The sequence below is a fragment of the Lytechinus variegatus genome, chromosome 2, assembly GCF_018143015.1.
Source record: "Lytechinus variegatus isolate NC3 chromosome 2, Lvar_3.0, whole genome shotgun sequence".
Taxonomy (NCBI): Eukaryota; Metazoa; Echinodermata; class Echinoidea; order Temnopleuroida; family Toxopneustidae; genus Lytechinus; species Lytechinus variegatus.
Genome location: NC_054741.1, coordinates 67894541 through 67918599, shown reverse-complemented (window position 1 = coordinate 67918599; position 24059 = coordinate 67894541). Strand labels below are relative to the sequence as shown.

At 35.9% G+C, this 24059-nt stretch overlaps 2 protein-coding genes across 2 annotated transcripts in view; one reads left to right on the top strand and one right to left on the bottom strand.

Moving 5' to 3' along the window:
* LOC121408759 (ATPase MORC2A-like) overlaps positions 1-4970 on the top strand; it is a 47349-nt gene extending 42379 nt beyond the window's left edge. The window contains exons 22-26 of the mRNA XM_041600386.1: positions 140-173; positions 1008-1405; positions 2327-2459; positions 3282-3404; positions 4072-4970. Of these exons, the coding sequence (XP_041456320.1) occupies positions 140-173; positions 1008-1405; positions 2327-2459; positions 3282-3404; positions 4072-4149 (766 nt within the window). The 3' untranslated portion in view covers positions 4150-4970. The remainder of the gene's footprint in view (positions 1-139; positions 174-1007; positions 1406-2326; positions 2460-3281; positions 3405-4071) is intronic.
* Positions 4971-9107: 4137 nt separating this feature from the next.
* On the bottom strand, positions 9108-20009 carry LOC121408758 (carboxypeptidase B-like). Its single transcript, XM_041600385.1, has 10 exons — positions 19903-20009; positions 18641-18722; positions 17943-18158; positions 17198-17299; positions 16296-16400; positions 15607-15717; positions 14535-14625; positions 12357-12550; positions 11971-12055; positions 9108-9612 (listed from the first exon to the last, which is right to left on the bottom strand). Exons 1-10 carry the CDS (start codon positions 19965-19967, stop codon positions 9431-9433), a joined length of 1233 nt encoding a protein of 410 aa, XP_041456319.1. The 5' UTR covers positions 19968-20009; the 3' UTR covers positions 9108-9430.
* Positions 20010-24059: the final 4050 nt, after the last annotated feature.

Sequence of the window (24059 nt, the reverse complement as noted above, 5' to 3'; positions counted from 1 at the left end):
TAATCAATTTTTTTTGGTGTGTCTGAATAATTTAGATTTAAAAAAATTAACATTTAGGAGACAATCATGCTCTCTTAATAATAGGTAATGGATTAATTATAGATTCTTTCACACTCAATCATATCACTTTTTGTTTCAGGTATGATAAGGAAAGCTCAGATCTTCGGTTGCAGGTGAGAAATATTAAAGTACTGGGTTTTTTACTTTGAAATTTTTATCCATTAGAATGAACAAACTGATTTTTAAGCTACTGAAGTCCTTTAACTTGATAGTCTGAGAGTGAATTTCTCATAAAATTCTTCCAATATTTATTATCGAACGCATGATTTATGAAAATAAGATTTAGCATATTTTTTCGCATTTTATAAAGCTTATTATTATGAGCTACTGTGATAAGCTACTGAAATACACATTTGATTGGTTTAGTGTAAATTTGCCATAGAATATTAGCATTTATTATAGATAGTAAATTTTCATGAAATTGGAACTTGTTTCAATTCACCCAAGCTCGCTACTCCTTGATAACTTTGTGACCTTCTGATCATTTGTAATAATACCACTTAATTTGTTATTTATTTTTATACTTATTTATTTTTGTACTTAATTTGTTTATCAATTTACATTACTGTTGTTGATATGACACCAGTTATGTGATGTGGGTTGTACCCTGGCCCTTGTGGTTCAGAGTCAGGGTCGTGATCCACGTGACCTCTGTGAATTCAATTCATTTATTTGTCAAGTATGGAAAAATACATAAAGTGCATCAGACAAATATCAAGTTAATATTGAACATGAAATTATATTCTGACAGGATTCCCAGTTAAAAGCTAAACTGCTTCATGAAATATGGGAACGAAACAAAATTAACAAAATTATTATCAACATGAATTTCCTTGCATTGCAATATTAAAAAAGAGAAGAACAAGCCAGGTAGATATGTTTTCTTTTTTTGGGGGGATGGGGCGATTCATTCAGCAATACATTGATATTTTTATCATTGTTTTCAGGGTAGTGAAGATTCTATGTCATCGCAAGAAGAAGAAATCAAGCAGGATACAGACAAGCCAGACGGAAAGACAAAAGAGAAGGCAGAAGAGAAGAAAGAAGAAAAGTCAGAAGAGAAGATTGAAAAACAGAAGCCTGAAAAGAAAGTAGAAGAAAAGGCAGCGAAGGAAAAGACACCAGAGGAGTCGGACAAACCAGTCAAGGAAGTGAAAGGAACAACAAAGGAAAAGAAGGAGAGTGATGAAGAGAAGAAAGAACCCAAAGGAAATGATAAAGTTGAAGAGAAAGAAGAGAAAAAGAAAGAGGAACCAAAAGGAAAGAGCATAGAGGAGGCAGGAGGAAGCAAAGAGGAAGTGGAGAAATTAACCCAACTTAATGGCTCACTTTGTGATGGTTTCAGGTGAGTTCCCCAACAAAACACAAATGGGGGGACCATGCATTCTCTGTTATAGGACCAAAGCTATGGAATCAACTGCCTATCCAATTACGTCAAATTTCATCTACAGAAACTTTCAAGTCCCAGCTAAAAACTTATTTAATCTCCCATTAACAGTTTTGTATTGTGTTTTTTTCAGGAAAATTGAAATTCTATTCTTGTTTGTTTTCTATTACTGTTGTGTTTTCTGTTTATTTTCCTTGAAGCGCCATGAGCACCGAAAGGTGGACCTGTGCGCTATATAAGTAGCCACCATTATTATTATTAGTATCAATATTTATGATAGACTCAAAGCCTCAGTCATATATGGTATACCAACAAGGATACTTTGCAGTGTTTAGGTGGGAAAAAATACCTGCCTTTGCTCATAATAGACATGCAATTTATGTACTTAAAAGGTTCAAAGCCCTCCAAACTTCGACCAAAGTTGTATGGATAAAGTCATTACATCATAATTCATTTTACATTACGTCATTATTTTGTAATGGCATGTTCCATGCTGAATTCTGCAATGCAATGCTGGACAAGCTAGTTCCCACTAAATTTTTAAAGAACCAAAGAGTGTTTTATATATGAAAGTTGCAGCGCAAACAAATGTTCATTCCCTTACAGTTTCATCGTAAAACACAGAGGAAATTAAGGTTTTGAGTTTTGTGGTGTTTATTCATACCTATGGGGCGTTTCAATTGCAACTATATTTTCAGTTCCTAAATCAATCACGTCTTGCAATTAATTGCAAATTTGTGATTAATTGGTAATCTGCTTCTTGATACAAGGAGTGTAATCTGATTTGCAACACTCAAAATTGATCCTTCAATTGTAATATTGCAAATATTTTCTTGCAATACCCCCTAAGTCATGAATCCTCTCTTTTCTTGGAAACAGAACATGCTTGAGGTATTTCCTCCCACCAGAGTGGACAATGTCAAAAGATGATATCAATGACATGGATGCCAAGAAGCTAACTGAGTTTCCACTTGACAATTTCTTTGACCACTATGAGAAGGGATTGCGAGATGTAAGTATTGTCATGAATATAAACACTTACATGCAGCAATGAAAATGTACACCTGAAAATCAACCTGAGGTCAGAACAGGTTGAGACACCTCAAATCGAATTAATCCACATGTATACGCCTTTTTTATCTATCCATGCTTCATTTCATGAATTGCTCAAGCCAGTATAATTCAAGGCATCATTCTAATTTTTATATATATATCCAGAAGGTCTTGTATATAGTAGGAAGGAAATTTATAACTCTGGAATTGCCTTTAGTTCTGCCCTTTCTTTTCCCCTTCCAACTAGCTATAAACAATAAAAGATGTGATTGTGGTCCTACAATAATTTTTAACTAAACCTTAACTTAGATCTTTATGAATATATTCATATATAGGAAGGAAATTTATAACTCTGGAATTGCTTTTAGTTCTGCCCTTTCTTTTCCCCTCCCAACTAGCTTTAAACAATAAAAGATGTGATTGTGGTCCTACAATAATTTTTAACTAAACCTTAACTTAGATCTTTAGGAATAAAGTCTTTTGAATTTGAAATGGCAGATTGGAGCTCAGTTTGGATTCAGTTGAGTAGTTTGGGTCTTGACTCTCAACGTGGTTCAAGGTAGCTGTGATATAGTGACTTTCAGCTTTAACTTAGATTGTTATAAATAAAATATTTTAAATTTGAAATCACTGATAGTAGCTCTATTCAGTTGAGAAGTTTAAGTATTGAGGTGGTGCTATTCAAAGCAACTGTTGTATACTGGCTTTTAGTATTAACATGGCTCTTTATAAATGAAGTCTTTTGAATTTGAAATGACTGTTGACTTTCTTTTGAATTCAGTTGGTTGGCAGATATCAGGTGAATGCTGAAGAGAAAGAGAAGGAAGCTATGACTGCTCAGGGTAAACTCAACAATCTACGCAAGATGGTGGCACAACTACTTTCAACATTACATGATACACAGGTAAGCCACCTCTTTATTGAGTGAGTATAAGTAGTTAGAAGAGAAAAGAACTTTAATAAGAACTCAGGATAAACTCAATTGTGGGGGGGGGGTCGTTGTCTAGTGGTTAAGACTGTAGTCTTTCAATCTGAGAGACGTGGGTTCGATTCCGATCCACGCTGTGTTTTCCTTCAGCAAGAAATATACCCACATTGTGTTGCACTCAACCCAGGTGAAGTAAATGGGTACCGGCAGGAAGTAATTCCTCAAAAAGCTGTGAGCACCTGAGTTGGTAGACTACTTTGACCGGGGTCATATGGGAGTGCCGTGAGCACTTAACAAGGTGGATATGTGCACTGTATAAATCCTATGTTATTACATTATTACTTTTAACATTACATGATACTGTGGTGATGTGTTAATCATTTTCTCATTGAGTGATTTGAAGAACTAATAGAAAGGATCTTAATTAAGAACAACACCTGGCTGGTATACCATATTTATTTTACAAATTTCTCAACAAATTCAAATTTTCTACCAGAATCAGCTGCACACATATATTTCTTAATTCATACATTTCTTAATTCAACACTTGGATTGCTATTTTGATAGACTCTATCTTAATTTGGTTTGAGATTGTTACCACATGTTTATGTTTGAATATTTATATTTGCTTGTTTTTCACTAGGACGGTCTTTCAATAGAGAGTATGAAAGGGGATGAAATTGACAACTTGCTGGCGGTGTGTTTGAAAGAACAGGAATGATGTAACTTTCACTGAATGTCACTTTGAAGAACATTTTTGTGTAATGGATGAATGACTCATAGCTGATACAACATTGTCCAGTGTATATACGAGACTGATCATCATTACCTTGCAAGCTGAACCAAGGGAAATTAGTCTGGTTCATCCTCCAACGCCAGTATTTCGTTCCCAGTGGGATCTGTCACCGATTTCTTCACAAAGGCAATAGAGAGAATCACACAGGAGAGAGAGCCAATATGATTATGTGCAAATAAATGAAAGACCTAGCCCCCATCTTGTAGCAAGTTACTATTGGTTGAGATAATGAGATTAATCTCAACAGAGATGTTCATCAATTAAAAATAAGGATATGATTTGTAATTGGTATGAGCTTTGGTTTGGTCTTCATAAGATGTATCCTGGGCCCATTGTCATAAAACTTTGTCATCAATAACAAATACTCTAGATATCTATCCTGAATTTTCTTTTGACCAATCAAATTGGAGGACTTCAGTAGCTGATAACAGTAACTTGTAACTTGTCATTGATAACAAGCTTTATGAAGCCAGGGGGTGTTTCTCAAAGAGTTAAGCATGACTTAGAGCCATGATTAAATGTTGACATGTACATGATATCTATTGCGCAATCTTATTGTTTGATACGCATTAGCGCACATCCTCTTAGCATAATTTGACCAATGCAGTGATGCAAATGGAAATTTAAGTGCGACTTTAAGTCACACTTCTTTGTGAAACACCCCCTGATCCTGGTATATGGTACAGGATGGCTCAAGAAACATGTACAATCAGGTTATGAATGGTAACTTTTAAAAATTAGACATTCATTGAAAGTAATGAATATGGCTTATTGGGTCAGTAGTGCTAAAGTCCAAGTGTTACGTACTTCGAGCATTGCATAGAAGATAGATGGGTTCTTTCATGATGTCACATATCAAATGACTTCCTTTTTAAGAAGGGAAGACACACGACTGGATTGTGTGAATTTTGTAATGAAAGAGAAACGATATACCATTTCTTATATGTTTGCCCTAAATTTATTATTCAACGAGCCCTATTACTTGCTGAATTAAATGTTAACAATATCCCTGATGCGGAACGTAAAGTGGAGAATCTCACACTTAAGAAACAAAGTGCTCTAATCAGATATTTCAAAAGGACTCATAGATTTCAAATTGGCTGCCCGGATGGCAACCATCTTAACAGGGTGTAGTCAAGAGTAAAGAGAACTAAACTTTAGCAAATTATTACTTTCGTGACCAGAATACCTTGCTGAGCAAAGTGTTTATAATTATTCATATTTTTCGGGGGTAATTCTTTATGATGTTTTCACCGAATTAATCTATGTGTGCACCTTTATTGTCACTTTCACTTTATCACATGGCCCTTAAATGTCAGTATTTACTCTACTATAAATGTTTTCGCTTTAAAAAAAAAAAATAATGTTGATATGGTTCCGATCGATTTGACATAAATTTGCACCTGCGGAATTTAAATCAAGTTCTACGAGGTATTGGATAGAGCGCCCCCTGCTTACGTTTGAGAGACATAGGGAATACAATTTTTTTGTACTCCTGAGACGCCCTCGAAATGCACCTCGAGCGGGCTTGTCAGGATAACGTACTAATACAGGGCAGGAGAGGTGGTCTTGCACAATTTCCTGGGAACTTTTCTTTCCTTTCTTTCTTTTACTTTTCAAACTGACATAATTTGAACAAAGAAATTATCATATTTTGAAAAAAAGAAAAGCATATTTATAAGGCAACAATAGTCAAAACTGACTAGTTTGCCTATTCAAAATAACAACAACAACAAACTCTTGATGACGTTTACACACTGTGTATGCTAACCTGGTGGTTCTCAAAGAGTTTTTCCAGGAATAAAAATGAATTTTATGGTGCTAAAATATGTGTAAAACTGCAAGATTTGTGTCATATAACTTAACTGTCATCAGACGTATAGAGCCATGTTCATTATGTCACCTCTGCCTGATGAACAGTGAGTGAGATGATACAGACTGTTGTATTCTTGTGATTACGGTATTGTTGGAAAGTGTTTGATGTTTGTTTTTTCTCAGCCATTACAAACTGATGCAAAAAAAAGGAGTTGGACATACATGTAAATTGTGTATTATTGTATGGCATTGCCAAACTTTTTATAGGAGAGATTCCTTATGAAGAATACAAGAAAAGCAAAGCTGGTCACAGGTTTTCTAAGACAAAAGTGGTGCTCAGGAGAAGGATTCACAAAGCTTTTCATCAGGGACTCTCATTGATAGCTGGTTCAAGCTACTGAAATCCTTGCATCTGATTGGTTGTTAGTGAAAACTGATGACATAAATCTGTTCATCCTTCCCAATGAAACACACCTATTCTCTCCATACAGATTGAAATAGCTGCCTATATCAAATACAAGGATTTAATACACTATGTCATTTCATATGCCCACTGGGCTCTTGCATAACAATTTGAAGGGGAAAAATCAAATCTTAACATATTTAAATAAGTAAAAAATTGTATATTTTTCTTTGTTTAATGGCATAGTTATTATGCGACAGGACATACAACAATCATCACTTTCAACATGCTGTATTAGAGTTTGAGAATGCAGTATCATATTATTATCCAACAAGTTTGGTCTAATTTCAGGATATTCAAGGCAACCGATATGCACTAATTTTGTTCGATCCCACCACCCTTTTACTTCTGCCACCAAATCTAACTTGGATAGGTATATCTTTATGGTATTTTGATTTGCCACTAAGGTATACTAAATCTGTTTGTGTTGTGTTCCATAGTAAGTCATGTTGCAATGCTCTCCATTGTGAAATTGACATGGCCTATTATGGATAGGTAAATAATGAGTACTATTTGTTCTGTTGCTGTATTATGTTATAGTTGAAAGTTCTATTTTTGTACCGTTTCTAATTCCATCATCATTATTTCTCAACCATGTTGTTGAAGTTATTTTGTTTTAGTTTTATATTGTTATTCTCTGCTACCATGAAGAGGTAATAGAAATCACATGTATGCACTTACGGCGCTGTTTCACAAAACTTAGTGACTGATTATAAAGCTGACTTGTACGATTGATTGAACATTGGTTTATGCAATCAATCATACAAATCAGTCCTATAATCTATTACGAAGCTTTGTGTAAAATGGGGCACATTTAAGAATTAAATGTTGGAGTAGCAATCAACAGCATAACTTGCAATGACCAACATGGATCATTGTTTTACATGTGTTTTATTCAAAAGACTATCAAGTGACCAATCAGAATTGTTCTTAATAATCTGCTGTTGGTTGCGAATCCAATTCAGAGGTTCATCGTCATCGGCTTTTAGAGCCAATTTGTCCAACTCTATGGGCTGAACATTTTGAATCCCTTTGCGTTTTCATGTCTTGTTGACCAGGATAATATCTGAGCTATATACTAAAGAAATATCCCATAAGCTATGATCATTTGGATGTTTGTTTCTAAACGAGCAATCCCCCTGAAAAATTTAGATGAATTCATTTATAGAAATGAAATATAATAAAGTGAAATTAGGATTTAACAGAGTCACATGAATTTCATGTTTTGGTAGGAAAAGGGTAAAGTCTGTTCAAAATGAGTGCATCAGTAACAATGGCATGTATGTGAACATTAAATTAGGATTGATAAAATCCACTTAATTTCACATTTTGGGAGGGGCAAGGCTAAATATGCTCAAAATCATTGTGAATCTGGGCCAGTGGTGCAATATGATTATTTTCACTGCAGCCAAGTAACAAGTTATTCTGACAAAAGAGTATATAAATGCACTAAAACTTTGTCACTGCTCTTATTGTTGTCATTATCCTGAGCTTAAAGTAGGATAGTGGTAATGTGATAATAATAATAAAAAAAAAACAAGTACCCTTTCAATGAAAATCAGATTGCAGGAGAATCATGTAGGTTCCATTGTAAGATTTCAAAAATTATTAGGGCACTACTGAACAGATGAAATTCCTAGTAATTTTCCCCAAATCCATACTTGTATATTTGATTTGATTTTCTTTCTCTCATGAAAAGACGTTAAGTTGAGTTGGATTTCTTTCTGATACATCCATTATAGCATGTGTGTCTGGAAATAATTGGAAATGATTTCTTGCAGTTGAAGTACAGGTACTGGCTGAGGGGGAAAAGATCTTTAAGATTTATTACTTTCTTTCATAGAATTGGGGAATGCAATGCATAAAACTCAAGATAATACCACAAAGTGAGATAAAAACATTCAAACTAGAATTTCCAAATTTAATTTTGATTCCTATTTATGGTGTCCTCGAATTCTTGTTTACATCAAAAAAAAGTGTTTCCATTGCCATGGTAATTTTCCTTGAAATGAGCAATCCTGTTGAATAAGTTTGATTGTATGCAAGTACTGGTATATTGATTTAGTGTTGAGAATAACCATTGTTTCAGTGACTCAAATGTGTACATATCGAAAGTTTGTTTGTCTGAAGATCTAACCAGGCTGTTCCCAACATTTGTGCATGAAATGTTTAATATGATGTATGTATACATACATACAAGTGCTTGTTCAAAGTTGACTGTCATGTATTGCAGTCATATTGTTCATGTAAATAACGTTCATTTCAAAATGAATAAAGCAGAACAATTTTTTTTTGAAAAAAATATCAATTGTGTTTTTCTTGTATAATATGTCCATTATGATTTTTATTATGATTGTGATTATGATGTGGAGTAGGATGATGACGATGATGATGACTGAATATTATGATTGTCATTGTGATTATGGATTAATTTTTAATATGATTATGAGGTTGATGATGATTATCATGACAGTAATGATAATGATGATCATAGGATTGTGTGATGATCAAGTCGAAGTTCTTAAATCAAGGAAATGGTGCATATCAGTCTCCTCATTCAATTCAATAACAAATACTTCATCCATGAAAATAATTTTTTTAACAATCATCTTTATTTTAAGCAATAACTGAAATACAAGATACCCCCACTGGCCCACATCAACCAATAAGAAAAATCATATTCATTTTACTAAACATAAGTTCAGCATCATGAAATACGACTGTTGTGATTTTGGGTGTATGCACCGTCAGACGATTTTTTTTTCCAATGATTAATTTCACAGATTTTTTTTTTCAACGGAATTCAGTTGCTAGAATCTTGTTAATGTTTGGTTACAGTTATTGTTTCTTTGGAATGTATGGGTGCTACCACGGTTCCCGCCACGGTTGCAGGGATTGTATATTCCTTCCCGTTGGTAAGATGTCAGTTTAGTAAGTGACGGCCTTAACGATGACTTTGACAGCTTCAAAGGTTTCGATGGCGGTAGGAATGATCTGGTTAGCGGGAAGAAGGAAACCGTAACGACCAGTATCTCGGAGCTCGACAGCATACGAGTGTTTGATACCAGCTACTCCATACGCCCAATCAACACTCGATCCTGATGCCGGGTCTGTGAGTCAAGAGAATAAAGGTTTATAATGTAAATTTACATTATCTTGTAGAGATTAATATGGAAGCTGAAAAGTGCCACCCAGATGTTCAGATTATCATCTGGTTATGTCTGAATCCTTTTGGAGGGATGATCAAATGAGATCTCGGTTCTCGTCATGTCTACATCTCCTGTCTACATCCCGTGGGAGAGAAGACCAGACGACAAGATCTCGGAACTCGTCATGTCTACATTCTTTTGGAGAGATGATCGGATGACAAGATCTCGGACTTCGTCATGTCTACATCCTTTTGGAGGGACGATCAGATGAGATCTCAGATCTCGGCATGTCTACATCCTTTTGGAGGGATGATCAGATAAGATCTCAGATCTCGGCATGTCTACATCCTTTTGGAGGGATGATCAGATGAGACCTCGGCACGTCTACATCTCGTCCTTTCTACATCCTGTGGGAGAGATGATCAGATGACAAGATCTCGGAACTCGTCATGTCTACATTCTTTTGGAGAGATGATCAGATGACGTGATCTTAGATCTCGTCCTGTCTACATCCTTTTGGAGGGATGATCAGATGACGTGATCTTGGATCTCGTCATGTCCACATCCTTTTAGAGAGATGACAAGATCTCGGATCTCGTCATGTCTACATCCTTTGGAAGAGATGATCAGGTGACAAGATCTTGGATCCATGATCACATTTTCTGAGGATATCTTCTAAAAGATAAAGACATGACTAGATATGAGGTCATGTCATCTGATCATCTCTCCCATGAAATATAGAAATGATGAGAGCTAAGATATTGTCATCTGATCATCTCTCCCACAGGATGCAGACATAACGAGATCCAAGATTTTGTCTTCTGATCATCTCTCACACAGGATGTAGACACAACGAAATCCGAGATCTATGGAAGCTTAAAAGTGCCACCGAGATGTTGAGATAATTATCTCAGGAAGTCGACATCTTGATAGAAAAAGATAAGATGACGAGATCCTGGATCTCATCATGTCGACATCTTTTAGAAGAGATGATGAGATGACAAGATCCCGGATCTCATCATGTCAACATCTTTTAGAAGAGATGATGAGATGACAAGATCCCAGATCTCATCATGTCAACATCTTTTGGAAGAGATGATGAGATGACAAGATCCCGGATCTCATCATGTTGACATCTTTTAGAAGAGATGTTGAGATGACAAGATCCCGGATCTCATCATGTCAACATCTTTTAGAAGAGATGATGAGATGACAAGATCCCAGATCTCATCATGTCAACATCTTTTGGAAGAGATGATGAGATGACAAGATCCCGGATCTCATCATGTTGACATCTTTTAGAAGAGATGTTGAGATGACAAGATCCCGGATCTCATCATGTCAACATCTTTTAGAAGAGATGATGAGATGACAAGATCCCGGATCTCATCATGTTGACATCTTTTAGAAGAGATGATGAGATGACAAGATCCCGGATCTCGTCATGTCGTCATCTTTTAGAAGAGATGGTCAGATGACAAGATCTTCGATCCATGATCATGTCATCTAATCATCTCTTCTTAAAGATGTAGACATGACGAGTTACGAGATCATGACATCTGATCATCTCTTCCACTGGATGTAGACATGACGAGATCCAAGATCTTGTCATCTGATCATCTCTTCTACAAGATGTCAACATGATGAGATCCGAGATCTCGTCATCTCATCATCTCTTCTAAAAGATGTTGACATGATGAGTTCCGGGATCTTGTCATCTCATCATCTCTTCTACAAGATGTCAACATGATGAGATCCGGGATCTTGTCATCTCATCATCTCTTCTTAAAGATGTTGACATGATGAGATCCGGGATCTTGTCATCTCATCATCTCTTCTAAAAGATGTTGACATGATGAGATTCGGGATCTTGTCATCTCATCATCTCTTCTAAAAGATGTCGACATGATGAGATCTGGGATCTCGTCATCTTATCTTTTGCTATCAAGATGTCGACTTCCCGAGATAATTATCTCAACATCTCGGTGGCACTTTTAAGCTTCCATAGAGATCTCATCATCTTTTCCAAGGATTGTAAACATGGCGAGATGACCCCACAGAATGTAAACATCGGCCAAGGATTGTAAAATGACGTGATGATTATCTGGACATCTGGATGACACTTTTAATCTTCCATTGAAGCCCACCATACTTTCTTAGACGTGAATAAAATGTGATTTTTCAAAGGCCTCCGTGATAAGCGAGCCATGGCGATGACCACTTCTTTTATTTTTGGTCTATTATTCGATAGTTGCCCACTCCCTTTGATAAATCATTGCTCTACTCTACGTACTCTATATAGCCAATAAGTTTACTTACAGATGGTATTTGCGATGCTACCATAGACATAGTCGGTTCCATATACTGCACTGAGTGCATTAACAGCATCACGAGCTACTGTGTACTATGGAAAGAAATTATGAAAGATGTGGGAGAGATAATTATTAATTGTAAATATGAGACCACAACCACCATAACCATATTTTCACAATTATTTTCTCTTATATTTATCTCCATCATCATTATCAATACCATTATCAACACCACCACCATCACTATATCATCTTCATTATCATTGTCGCCATCATCATCGGCATCATCATCGTTATCATCATCGTCATCACCATCGTCATGATAAGCAGCATCATCATCGCCATCATCATCATCTTCACGCTGTGAAACTAAGGAGGTTCGGCTGTATCTACCTGTTCAGTATAGTCGCTAGGTAGACGATAAGTATATCCCCATGGCGTCAACCACATCTGACTGTAAGCATGGAAATCAATGAATACCCTGACATCGTTGAGACCGAGGATGAAGTCGGTAACCTCTTTAACCTCTCGCTCAGAATGTGCGTTAGGACCCTGATAATCGTCGGCACAGGGGTTGGTACCAGCGTCTTAAGAACAGTGAAAAGTGAACAGAAAAAAAAGTATATGAATGATAATGAATATTGATATTAGAGAGAAAGGTATCTAAGTTTACCCGAAAATATCTATTTTGTTCATTCTAATGACATGAAAAACAATCCATACATTATATAATGATGTGCAACCTCTAGTACATGATCTCTGATAGAAATGAGAATTAAAAAGTTGACTTGCCATGGCGAGTTTCAGTTATTAAACTGAAATCTTACCTTCTATGACTACTCACTCCGCAACATTTGATCTTATACCTAGAGCAAGTGAATACATACACGTGGGTGTGACGATCACTTCTGATTTACAGATAACTCTACCAAGATAAACATTATCCTTTTTTTAATATTGGCATCTCAATTCTTCCAGTTTTGGCAATCTGTTAAAGTTTTTCTATATATTGTCAAGTTTGTCAACAACTTGTCATTTCTTCCTTAACAATATGCCGCGATTCAGCAATTCGTTACATTTTCTCTTCTTTGATAATTATAGATTTGCCGCCATTCGTCATTTCTTCATCTTCTCTTTTCCTTAACAATTATTGATTTGCCGCTATTCCTCAACTCGTCAACTTTTCTTTCCCTTACCATTACTGATTATTGATTCGTCAACTCGTCACCTTTCCTTTTCCTTAAAAATCAGTGATGTTCCATCATTTGTCAACTCGTCACCTTTCTTTTCCTTAACAACTATTGATTTTCCCCATTCGGCAACTCGTCATTTTTCCTTAACAACTATTGATTTCCCCCATTCGGCAACTCGTCATTTTTCCTTTTCCTTAACAACTATTGATTTCCCCCATTCGGCAACTCGTCACCATTCATTTTCCTTTCACCATTCCTTTTCCTTAACACGTAATGACTTGCCGTCATTCATCAACTCGCCACCTTTTATATTCCCTAACAATTATTCATATACCTCCATTCGTCGATTTGTCAACCTTTCTTTTCCTGAACACTTACTGATTTACCGCCATTCGTCAACTCGTCACCTTTCCTTTTCCTTAACAATGACTGATTTACCGCCATTCGTCAACTCGTCATCTTTCATTTTCCTTAACAATTATTGATTCGTCAACTTGTTACCTTTCTTTTTTCCTTACCGTTTATTGATTTGCCTCTATTCGACAATTCTTCACCTTTCTTTTTCCTTAACAAACACTGATTTGCCGCCATTTGTCGCCTTTTCATTTTCTTAACAATTATTGTTTTGCCGCCATTCGGCAACTCGTCAACTCTTTTCCCCTTAACAAGTATTGATTATTGATTCGTCAACTCGTCACCTTTCTTTTTCCTTAACAATTATTGATTTGCCGCAATTCGGCAACTCGTCAACTCTTTTCCCCTTAACAAGTATTGAATATTGATTCGTCATCTCGTCACCTTTCTTTTTCCTTAACAACTACTGATTCGCCGCCATTGGTCACCTTTTCATTTCCTTAACATTTATTGATTTGCAGCCATTCGTCAACTCTTTTCCCCTTAACAAGTATTGATTATTGATTCGTCAACTCGTCACCTTTCTTTTTCCTTAACAATTATTGATTTGCCGCAATTCGGCAACTCGTCAACTCTTTTCCTTAACAAGTATTGAATATTGATTCGTCAACTCGTCACCATTCTTTTTCCTTAACAACTACTGATTCGCCGCCATTGGTCACCTTTTCATTTCCTTAACATTTATTGATTTGCAGCCATTCGTCAACTCTTTTCCCCTTAACAAGTATTGATTATTGATTCGTCAACTCGTCACCTTTCTTTTTCCTTAACAACTACTGATTTGCCGCCATTCATCGACTCGTCACCTTTTCCTTATTGATTATTGATTCGGCAACTCGTCAACCTTTTCTTTCCCTTAACAATTATTAGATATTGATTCGTCAACTCGTAACCTTTCCTATTCATAAAAAATATTAATTTAATTTACAACACAATGTTCAATATAAATATTTTATGTACTTACTTCCCCACTGGAAATCCCAGTTTCTGTTGGGGTCTACTCCATCACACAAACGTCCAATGTTGTTACTTCGGGTCTTTCGCCACATACGATCCTGTAAAAGATGAACGTATGTAATTGTATTAGTCACTTCAAAAAATATTGCCAAGGACGCTTCCCGTACATACCTTCTTGTGCTTTCAGCGGTAAATTGCCGATTCGTCTACCGCCAACTCGTCCACTCACCAAATATTCTACTTTCATTTAGTCTAATGCCATTCCGTCAATCAACATTTCGACTAACAACCATTTGGGCCAATAACCATTTGGTCCAATCATCACTTCGTCAAATCACCATTTCGTCTATGACCATTCCGTCTCATAACCGGTTGGTCAAATAGCCATGTCATTTTCATTCATTTTGCACAATTATCACTTGGACCTATTGGACCAAAGGGTATATGGACTAAATGGCTATTGGACCATGTGGATATTGGACGAACTGATGGTAGACCAAATGATAGTCGATAGGTTGGCAATTGGACGAATTGGCATCAGACGAATTGGAAATAAACACTTTTAGTCGTAGAGTCGTAAAGTGATTAGATACATGTATATCACCGTAGAGTGATTAGATACATGTGTATCAGCAGCAACGAATTCTTCTTCTCCTTCTTCTTCTTCTTCTCCTGTTTCCTCTTCTTCTTTTTTTCTTCTTCTTCTCCTGTTTCCTCTTCTTCTTCTTCTTCTCCTGTTTCCTCTTCTTCTTTTTCTTCTTCTTCTTCTCCTGTTTCCTCTTCTTCTCCTTTCTTCTTCTTCTCCTGTTTCCTCTTCTTCTCCCTCTCCTTCTTCTACTTTTCCTCCTTCAACTTCTTTTATTTCTTCTTTTTCTTCCTTCTCCACGTGATCATGGTGATCATCATCAACAACACAACCATGACAACCAACACTAACACAAGCACAAGTATCTTCATCGTCGTCACTATCATCGCCATCATCACATCCACCATCATCGTCAACGCTACTGTCATCGTCACCATCCTCTCAATTTTCATTCTCATTACAACAAAAAGAAGGGTAATTGTATTTTTCTTACGTTGGTCCAGGTGTATTCGTATCCATCAGGATTGTAGTTGATGATCATATAGAAGTCGAAATCATCCAACATGCTCGTGATATCAGCATCGTTACCATAGCCCTCGACAAGCTGTGAAGATATAGCATAATTTTCTTATCCATTTATTCATAAAAAAGAGACTTGGAATTAAAAGTTGACTTGTGGAGTCCTTGAAAATTGTAGTAAATGATCAAGAAGCTGAAGAAGTCAAGACGGGTCCCTAATTTTTTGTTTAAATCAAGAATCCAATAAACTGACACACTTATTTTTTAACATGCTCTTTTGTACAACATTTGTCAATCGGAATTTAGCCCCCCCCCCCAAAAAAAAAAAAAAATCGATACATGAAAAGCCTTATCGATGCTTCAGTAAAATAATATAACAATTTTCATGTTAACATATATCATAAAGTATATGGAACAAAAATATGCATTATATAGGCCCTATTATATATTATATCAAACAAATAATTGGAGGTTTTCCTATAAAACTAAGAATACTTTTTTTCCCATCAACAGTAAACAGCGATTTACATTTCCTATTTTGATGATGTTTCCTCTTATCTCATGCAGATCATATTCCACTACATACTTCCCATCCCCGCCTTTTCATCATCTATATTCTTTTTGTGAAAAAAAAATGATGCAACGTGTTGACTGCTATCTTACCATGTTTGTCATATACATCATAGCAGCAGGGGAAACCCATTCACGAGAATGAATACCACCCTCAAGCCAGATCACTGGTTTAGTAGAGCCTGTAGGAGCACCTACCTATTAAAAACAAAAAAATAGGAAATGGAAGTCTTCTAAAAGATATGATAATACTTTGCTAAACAATCAACAAAACAAAAACAACCAAAGGAGAATCTGGTTTTCTGAATCCAGAATAGCATTAAAATTTTCGCTGTTGGTGATGAAATGGTGTTCATTACACAAATGCATTGCATAGTGGGGATGTCAAATGACAACTCCATTTCTATCATGATGTCGAGCTAATCTGCGTCATCGAATTTCAAATACATGTATTTGCACTTTACTCTATGCGGAGTGACAAACCAATCCCTAGTTAGCCCTGAATGACATCTAAGATCAGCTATTTTAAATCATGGAGATTTTTTCCGCTTTGATCAGATACTCATAGGGTAACAAAGATGCTTTTAATTTCACTTTTTTATATAAATGAATGCATCAACTGGATACCATGGAATTCGGTACGAGTGAAAAATAGATTCATCAGTCCTGCAGAGGATTCCAATTTATGCACGTTCCTTTCAGATACGAGCATTAATTACTAGTTTGTTTGTATGAATGTCGTGCATAGGATAGTTTCATATCAGTGAATTTTAGATTTAAGTTCGAATTACCTTTGACTGTAATTCTCAGATTGTATATATCTACAAAGTGGTTTATTGAATAGCGCCAACATATTTATGGGCATCATCAGCTATACCACAAACACTACGACCGCGTGTCTGTATAAAGAGAATAAAAACCTGACGATACTCAGACGACATGATTTTAACAGGAATTCCATCAGCAAAATAATTATAATATTAGTGATTAGATACCTTTAGAGCCCTGATTGTACGTCCTTCATAAGATGTTGCTAGGTTCTCCAGGGAAACCAGAATGGAATGGGAAGCAGCGAAACTCGTCATCCAATCATTGATCTGTAAACAGATACATATATATTCCTTTTGTTTTGTTTCGCTTTTCTAGCTTTAATTAAATCTTCTATTTAAATATTTAAATTCACTAACTTCTTTAAGCATATGCGGTCCTACAAAAACAGCTGCAGGAAATGCGTAAATGAAAAATAAACGTAGGCTTAATATTAGTACAGAAGCAATTCATAAAACAATGGAAAATGGAAACAACGAAATCCAATAAGACGACTTATTTTCTCAATACTAAAAGCATTTCATGATTATTTCAACAGCTATCAAATTAATTTTCATTACATTTTAAAGAGGGTAGGATATAACTGTAATTGATTGATCGATTGATTAAATGATTGATTGATTGATTGATTTATTTATTGATTGATTGATTGATTGATTGATTGATTGATTGATTGATAGATTGATAGATTGATTGATTGATTGATTGATTATTGATTGATTGATTGATTGATTGATTGATTGATTGATTGATTGATTGATTGATTGATTGATTGATTGATGGATTGATTGATGGATGGATTGATTGATTGATTGATTGGCATATTCTTGTGCATTTTCATTACTGAGTCGGACAATGTCTTGAATGAAGACTACATATAACTTTTACTTAGTTTTATAACAATATACATACTTCAGACAGTTCATGGTAGCTGGCGAAGTCGAAATTAGCGGTGGAGGGTGACTCTCTCAACTTCTGTTGCTCGGATAATTTTTCGACATCGTCGATCATGACTTCGACTTTGAGACCACGTGTCTGTATAAAGCGAGTAATAACCTCACGATACTCCGACGATACCATGATGTCAACGGGGATTCCAACTGAACGTGGGTGTTTCCAGAAGTCCACCTGAAAAAAATTAATTCTTAAAATTTGAATTGGTACAGGAATGTAATTTATTTCTTGAGTGTTTTAGGACATTTGTGGATGATATGTGATAAGCACTGGCCAATCGCTAGCGGCTAGTCGCTACCCCTAGGATTATCACCACTATCTTTTCTATTTATCTCCGTCTCCATCTTCTTTAACATCTTCAACACCAGCATAATCATCATGGTAATTAACAACAATTTTCTAAATCGAAATCACCATAGTATCATCGTCGTTACCGGCTCCGTTATCGTTGCTGTCTTCTTCTCAGCCTTCACAACCATCACTTTTCCTTCTCCCTTGTATAATCTCTCTGTATAAAAACCAATCTCCCCCCACTCTCTCTCTTTATATATATATATATATATATATATATATATATATGCATTCTCCCTTTTGTATCTGTATCATTCCTTAAAACTCCCTTCAACAATTCCCTCCCCCTCCAGCATCTTTCTTACCATATCACTGATGGACTTCTCTACCATGGAGAGTACTGTCAGGTCATCTTCACTTTGAGGGGTGATACGGAGCACCTGATATCTAGGAACATAATGTATATAAGAAAAAAAAACATTTCATTTGTTGCTATAACAGTTGTAACTAAAGCTCAGCACACACTATGCGATGCAATCCAATGCGACGCGCATGTTTAATAAATAGAATTTTGCATTAATTGTGACATTTACAGGAAGCAAAATTATTTTATTTGAAGTTCGGCATAATGTTAGGAATAATAAAATCATAATGTTGCGCTGCGGCAAGCCCTGTGTTCGGAGTAAATTCAAATTCGGCTTCAAGTCGCAGGCGATGATGACGTCATTGCGATTTGGAATTGATTTTGCTTTTATACCTACAGGGAGGCTCGAACTTGGCTGAATTTCGATTTCAGTAATCCTATCACCTGATCACAATTCTGAATTCTGATTGCCAAGATTTCATTGGTTGGAATGTTCATATCAAGTGTTATAGCAATTTCTTTGAAATTCGGATCGCAACGAATCGCATAGTGTGCGCCGGGCTTAACACAAAAACCAAGAAAAGGGAGAAGGGTGCTAAAGGGTGAAAAGCGGCTGAAGAATATGGCGATATCTTAGTTAATGGAAGTTTTACATTTAATTGTATTTTGTTAAATATTAATTCATAATCATAAAGTAATATTTGCTTTCTGACATGGGTACGTCGGTTCGCAAATGCTTAGTGACATGAGTAGGTAACTTCCAAAAATACATCCTACATAAGAACCCCCGCCCCCCCCCAAAAAAAAACAAAAAAAAAACATACCTGTATATTATGATACGTTTTGATCTGTCTTTCGAACAATCTTCCGACCAATCTCCACCAAGCTGGTGGATTTTATTCCAATTATTGCAAACTTCTGTTTATAATTATAAAACCAACATAAAATATTGTCTTTTTGTAATAATTGGGGTATCGTGAGGAATTAAATTGACTTTGGGAATCTTGAACGTTAGGTTCTAATTATTGTTTAACTACATATTGGGGTGCTATTTTATTTTGTTTTATAGCCAACTATTTCCATGATGTATTTTTCGTTAGATACTTAGGAAACTGCAATTCAGATGTTAAATATTCTATTCAAGGACCGATGAAAATATCTAAATACAATAACATAGGATCTTACACGTCCAGTAAAGAATCCTGCTTTCAGACGAAAATTTGATTTCCCATTCTCCATATACACGCATATTTAATAACTCACCCACTGTAGGATTTAGCAGCATATGCTGACACGAGCAGCGATGCAAGAACCACCAACTTAATCATGATTGCAGTTATATCGTTTGGTGTCAAGACTCTCAATTTAAGTGGTTTATATACCAAACTTTGCGTCATAAAGGATAAATGTTATCATGATAATCTTCTATCCTCTTACAGGCATATAGTCCCATGGTATAGTAAAACCCTAAGCTTATCTTGTATCTTATATTTAGAAATGTTTAAGAATACCATAAATAACATTAGTCTCAGTTTGGTCAAACTGAACCCCGTTTAGGTCAATCGATCATAAAAAGAACGAAGGTTTCCATTAATTATAACATGTTAGTAACTAATTACATTATTTGAAGTCCAATTTGTTTACAATATTTCTTGATTTGTCTGGTAAGCCTCTGACAAGCTTTCAGGTAGTCAACAACAACCCATTAATTAAAATTAATCAACTTATCAATTAATCAACAACAACCTATTAATTAATCATCAACAACAACATATTAATTAAAAAATGAATAAATAATAGAGGTCTATAGACTCCAGTAGTTTTTGGAGGTAATGCACCTCTTTACTAACATTAAAATTTATGTAGGTCTAAAAAGACGTTGACAACATGAAAGCATGCCAAAGGATCGCCAGACATGGCAATAATAAATGTATGCGAACTGTGTTTAAAATGTTGCACTTTATTTATTCATTTCGTTAAAATCAATTTTCAAGAGCTTAACATTCATACATATCAATCACTAGGCAAAAAAGCCTATTAAAGTAGTAGGGGTACATTAAAATGATAATTATTATGAATAGATGGATGATATGAGCAAAAGCTGATTTGGCAGTATAGTTTCCCCATCAGATTGTACTTAAATGAGACACGCAGTTTCGAAACGCCGAGTATCTGGAATCTATACAAATAATATGTATTTACTTCCGAGATTCGGTTATCAAACCACAGGCGAAATTTTCTCATTTCAAATTATAATAAATATCAAAGCCTTGAAACTGAACCGGGACTGAACCTCGCATATAGCATAGTCACATGCATTTCTCCTACGGCGACCGTACCGCGAGTCTTGTACCATGCTGCTACATATTCGTCTCGCCATACGACCGCCGTAGGGGAAATGTGACTGCACCAAAAGTATTAAGCATGTGTATTGTCTTGTATTGTATATCATAATGTGAATTAAAGTTCTTCGAAAAAGAAATAGACATAAAGTTACAGTTAAAATGCAACCATAAATACGTTTATTCTTTTAGTCATTTTCTTTTTGTCACGATGAAGGCCTATTTAACTCAAATAAACATAATAAACATTTCACATTTAATCGGATTTCCTCATGGTCTGTGAATAGAGCAGATGTTGTCTTTTTATCTTTCCCCGTGACGTTGATAATACCGACCTTTACCAAGCTTTTATGCAGAAGAGGGTACAGTTTCAATATATATATAATTAGTAACATCGGGCTTGTCCATATGCACACATGCAGACGCTCACTGGCCAGTTGTGCCGTGATAATTTTCAAACTAATAGTATTCATTTTCTTAGCGCTTTGATTTTAAATGCAAAATCGTAATCACTGTGCGTGATTACTTTGTCACTGGATCGAAAGTGGTATGTTTATTTTACCAGTGAATCTTGGCATTTTGACCAAAACATGGTACAACAAGAAAATGCATTTCTTATTATAGGAAATTTGTTATCTCTGCAAATGAAAATGAGCGTTTTGGACCTAAGTATAGGCCTATCACAAGAACAGTGAAGGGGTGTTTTGTGCGAGTGGTCATAGCAACCGAACACAAAAATGGGATGTTTGTTTTTTTAACCATTTATTCCTAGCGAATACAGGTCATAACTCACACTGAATTAAAAAAAAAAAAAAAAGAAAGCTGTCACGGCGAAATTTAGAATTTTGTTTAAAACATGGTTTACAATTACAAATTTCAGTGAAGGATAGTTCATCAGTGTGCCATTTACTCGCACATGTACATATCCACAACTGGATATAGAATAAGAAAGTGAAAAACCCGTTGCATATTTTCTACCAGTGAAACTAATAACACAGTTGGCAAGAAAGCCGATTGTTTTTTTTTTAATGAAACTTGGTATTTCGAGTCTAAAATCACTCTACAAAACAATGCAGTGAAATGGTTCCCTGTCGAGGGGGGGGGGTAGCAAATTATTTATTAACATCTATTTTCATTAGTGGAACTGAGTCACAATGATATTGTCTACACCATTTTAACCTGCAGCATCATTGCCCTTTTAGTGTGGTGGGCACTTGAATGCAAACCCGAGCGATACCTTTATTCAATTTGTAAATATAGGCACGACCTTAAAACCTTAATGTTTAATTTGAGGGAAGGGGTATACAGGACTGTGATGTGAAGTTAAATCAATGGATTTTTTATTTATTTCTTGCTCGCCGATCATCAGGGAATCATGTCCTCTTGTTGAGCCAGTGAATTGGCGAATTTATCCACTAGCGTACCTACGGGGGGGGGGGGGCAGAGGGGGCAGTCTGCCCCCCTGACGAGTCACAACCCATACAAAAGACATATCCCTGCCCCCCCCCCTTGACGAGCTTGGCTATTTTGCTCCCCCTGACGAGCTTGAAGACCTTTTTTTTTTGCTTGTCAAATTTTTAGACCGGTTCCCCCCCCCCCCCCCGTTTGGATAATCCCAGGTACGCCAATGAATATATCCATAATTTCTAAATTTCTATTGTTGATTTTACTTGTTCAGTATTTTGTAATTATCCGGAAACAGAGTACAAAAAAATTAACAGAAAGTTGTATTGAAAACAGGAAAAGCGTGTTTACAGAATGAGGAAACTAGAAAATTATACGTCAACTTAAAAAAGACTTAATTGCCATTTTAAATCAAAATGAATAACGAGATATCGTGAAACAAATTTAACGTTTGTATACATGAGGCATGCCACATTAAAAAAAGGAATTCAGTGGCAATTATTCCAAAAGTACACTTTTGCCAGTCATATAATCTACCATGTGTCCCATTTGTTGTAAAATCTTGTGCCCATCCGAGTATTCAAGAAAATATACAGTTTGAAGCAAAATAGAAGAAACACAAATCGGAGAGAGTGGGCATAAATTTTTGGCAAAGAGACGTTTTCTATTATACAAATGGTGCGTTCTACTTGTTTTTATATTTTGTTCAATATACTTCTAGGGGCATTCTGTGACGATTCAACGTGCATATAATATCCCGGTATAATACTGACAGAGACGGATCCAGAACCGGAATTCATTAATGGACAGAGGGTAGGCCTGTCCATAAGACGCCCAAATAATAACAATCAAGGAATACAAGGGTTCTCATCCCCCCAAAAAATATGACATAATGATATGAAATACTATTACTAGAAATAAACAATGGGTGCTAATCTCGAGAGATTTTGTCTGAATGGGTCAGGTAGAATCAGTGGAGGTGGGGGATCTGCGTCTTGCTATTCAGACATCATCCTGATCATCTCCAGGCCCGGTGTTAATGAGCTTGAAATGACGTGGTATTCCAAATATGTGGATAAGGTCGACTCGTTGATAGACCTATTACTATGCTACACCAAGAGGTATAACTTACACACCATGCCATGGTATACGAGATGAGATGCCAAGCTAACTTTGATAGGGGGCTATATGGTGACGCCTCAACTGAATATTTGGGCATCATTAAATTACACGTTTTATAGTCTAACATTAGTTATCAGGGAAACATATAGTTTATAAAGTAAAAGAAAGTGAGGACATTATTGATACCTAGGGTTTTATTCAGTGTTACGGTCTGAGCTAGTACTAAATATAAAGTAGAAACGCTCATGGTCGCTGGCCCGTCGACTTCATGCAGTCGCTGACTTAATTTAACTTAAGGATATGAATGTCCATATTCATAGTATATCTTTCAAATGCCCTGATGCCCCAAACCCGTTTCCTTTCAGTGTTCGAACAGGGCGACGACTGTGCCAGCGATTGCTTACAAAATATCCCAAAATATTCAAACGATCACGGGACCTCAACGTGCACACATAATGACCCGTCGGCATCCGGCGTCAACGGGCATGGTACAGATTTCTCCTTGGTCTGTCGAAATCGACAGATAAATTGAACTTAATTTTTATTGAGGTG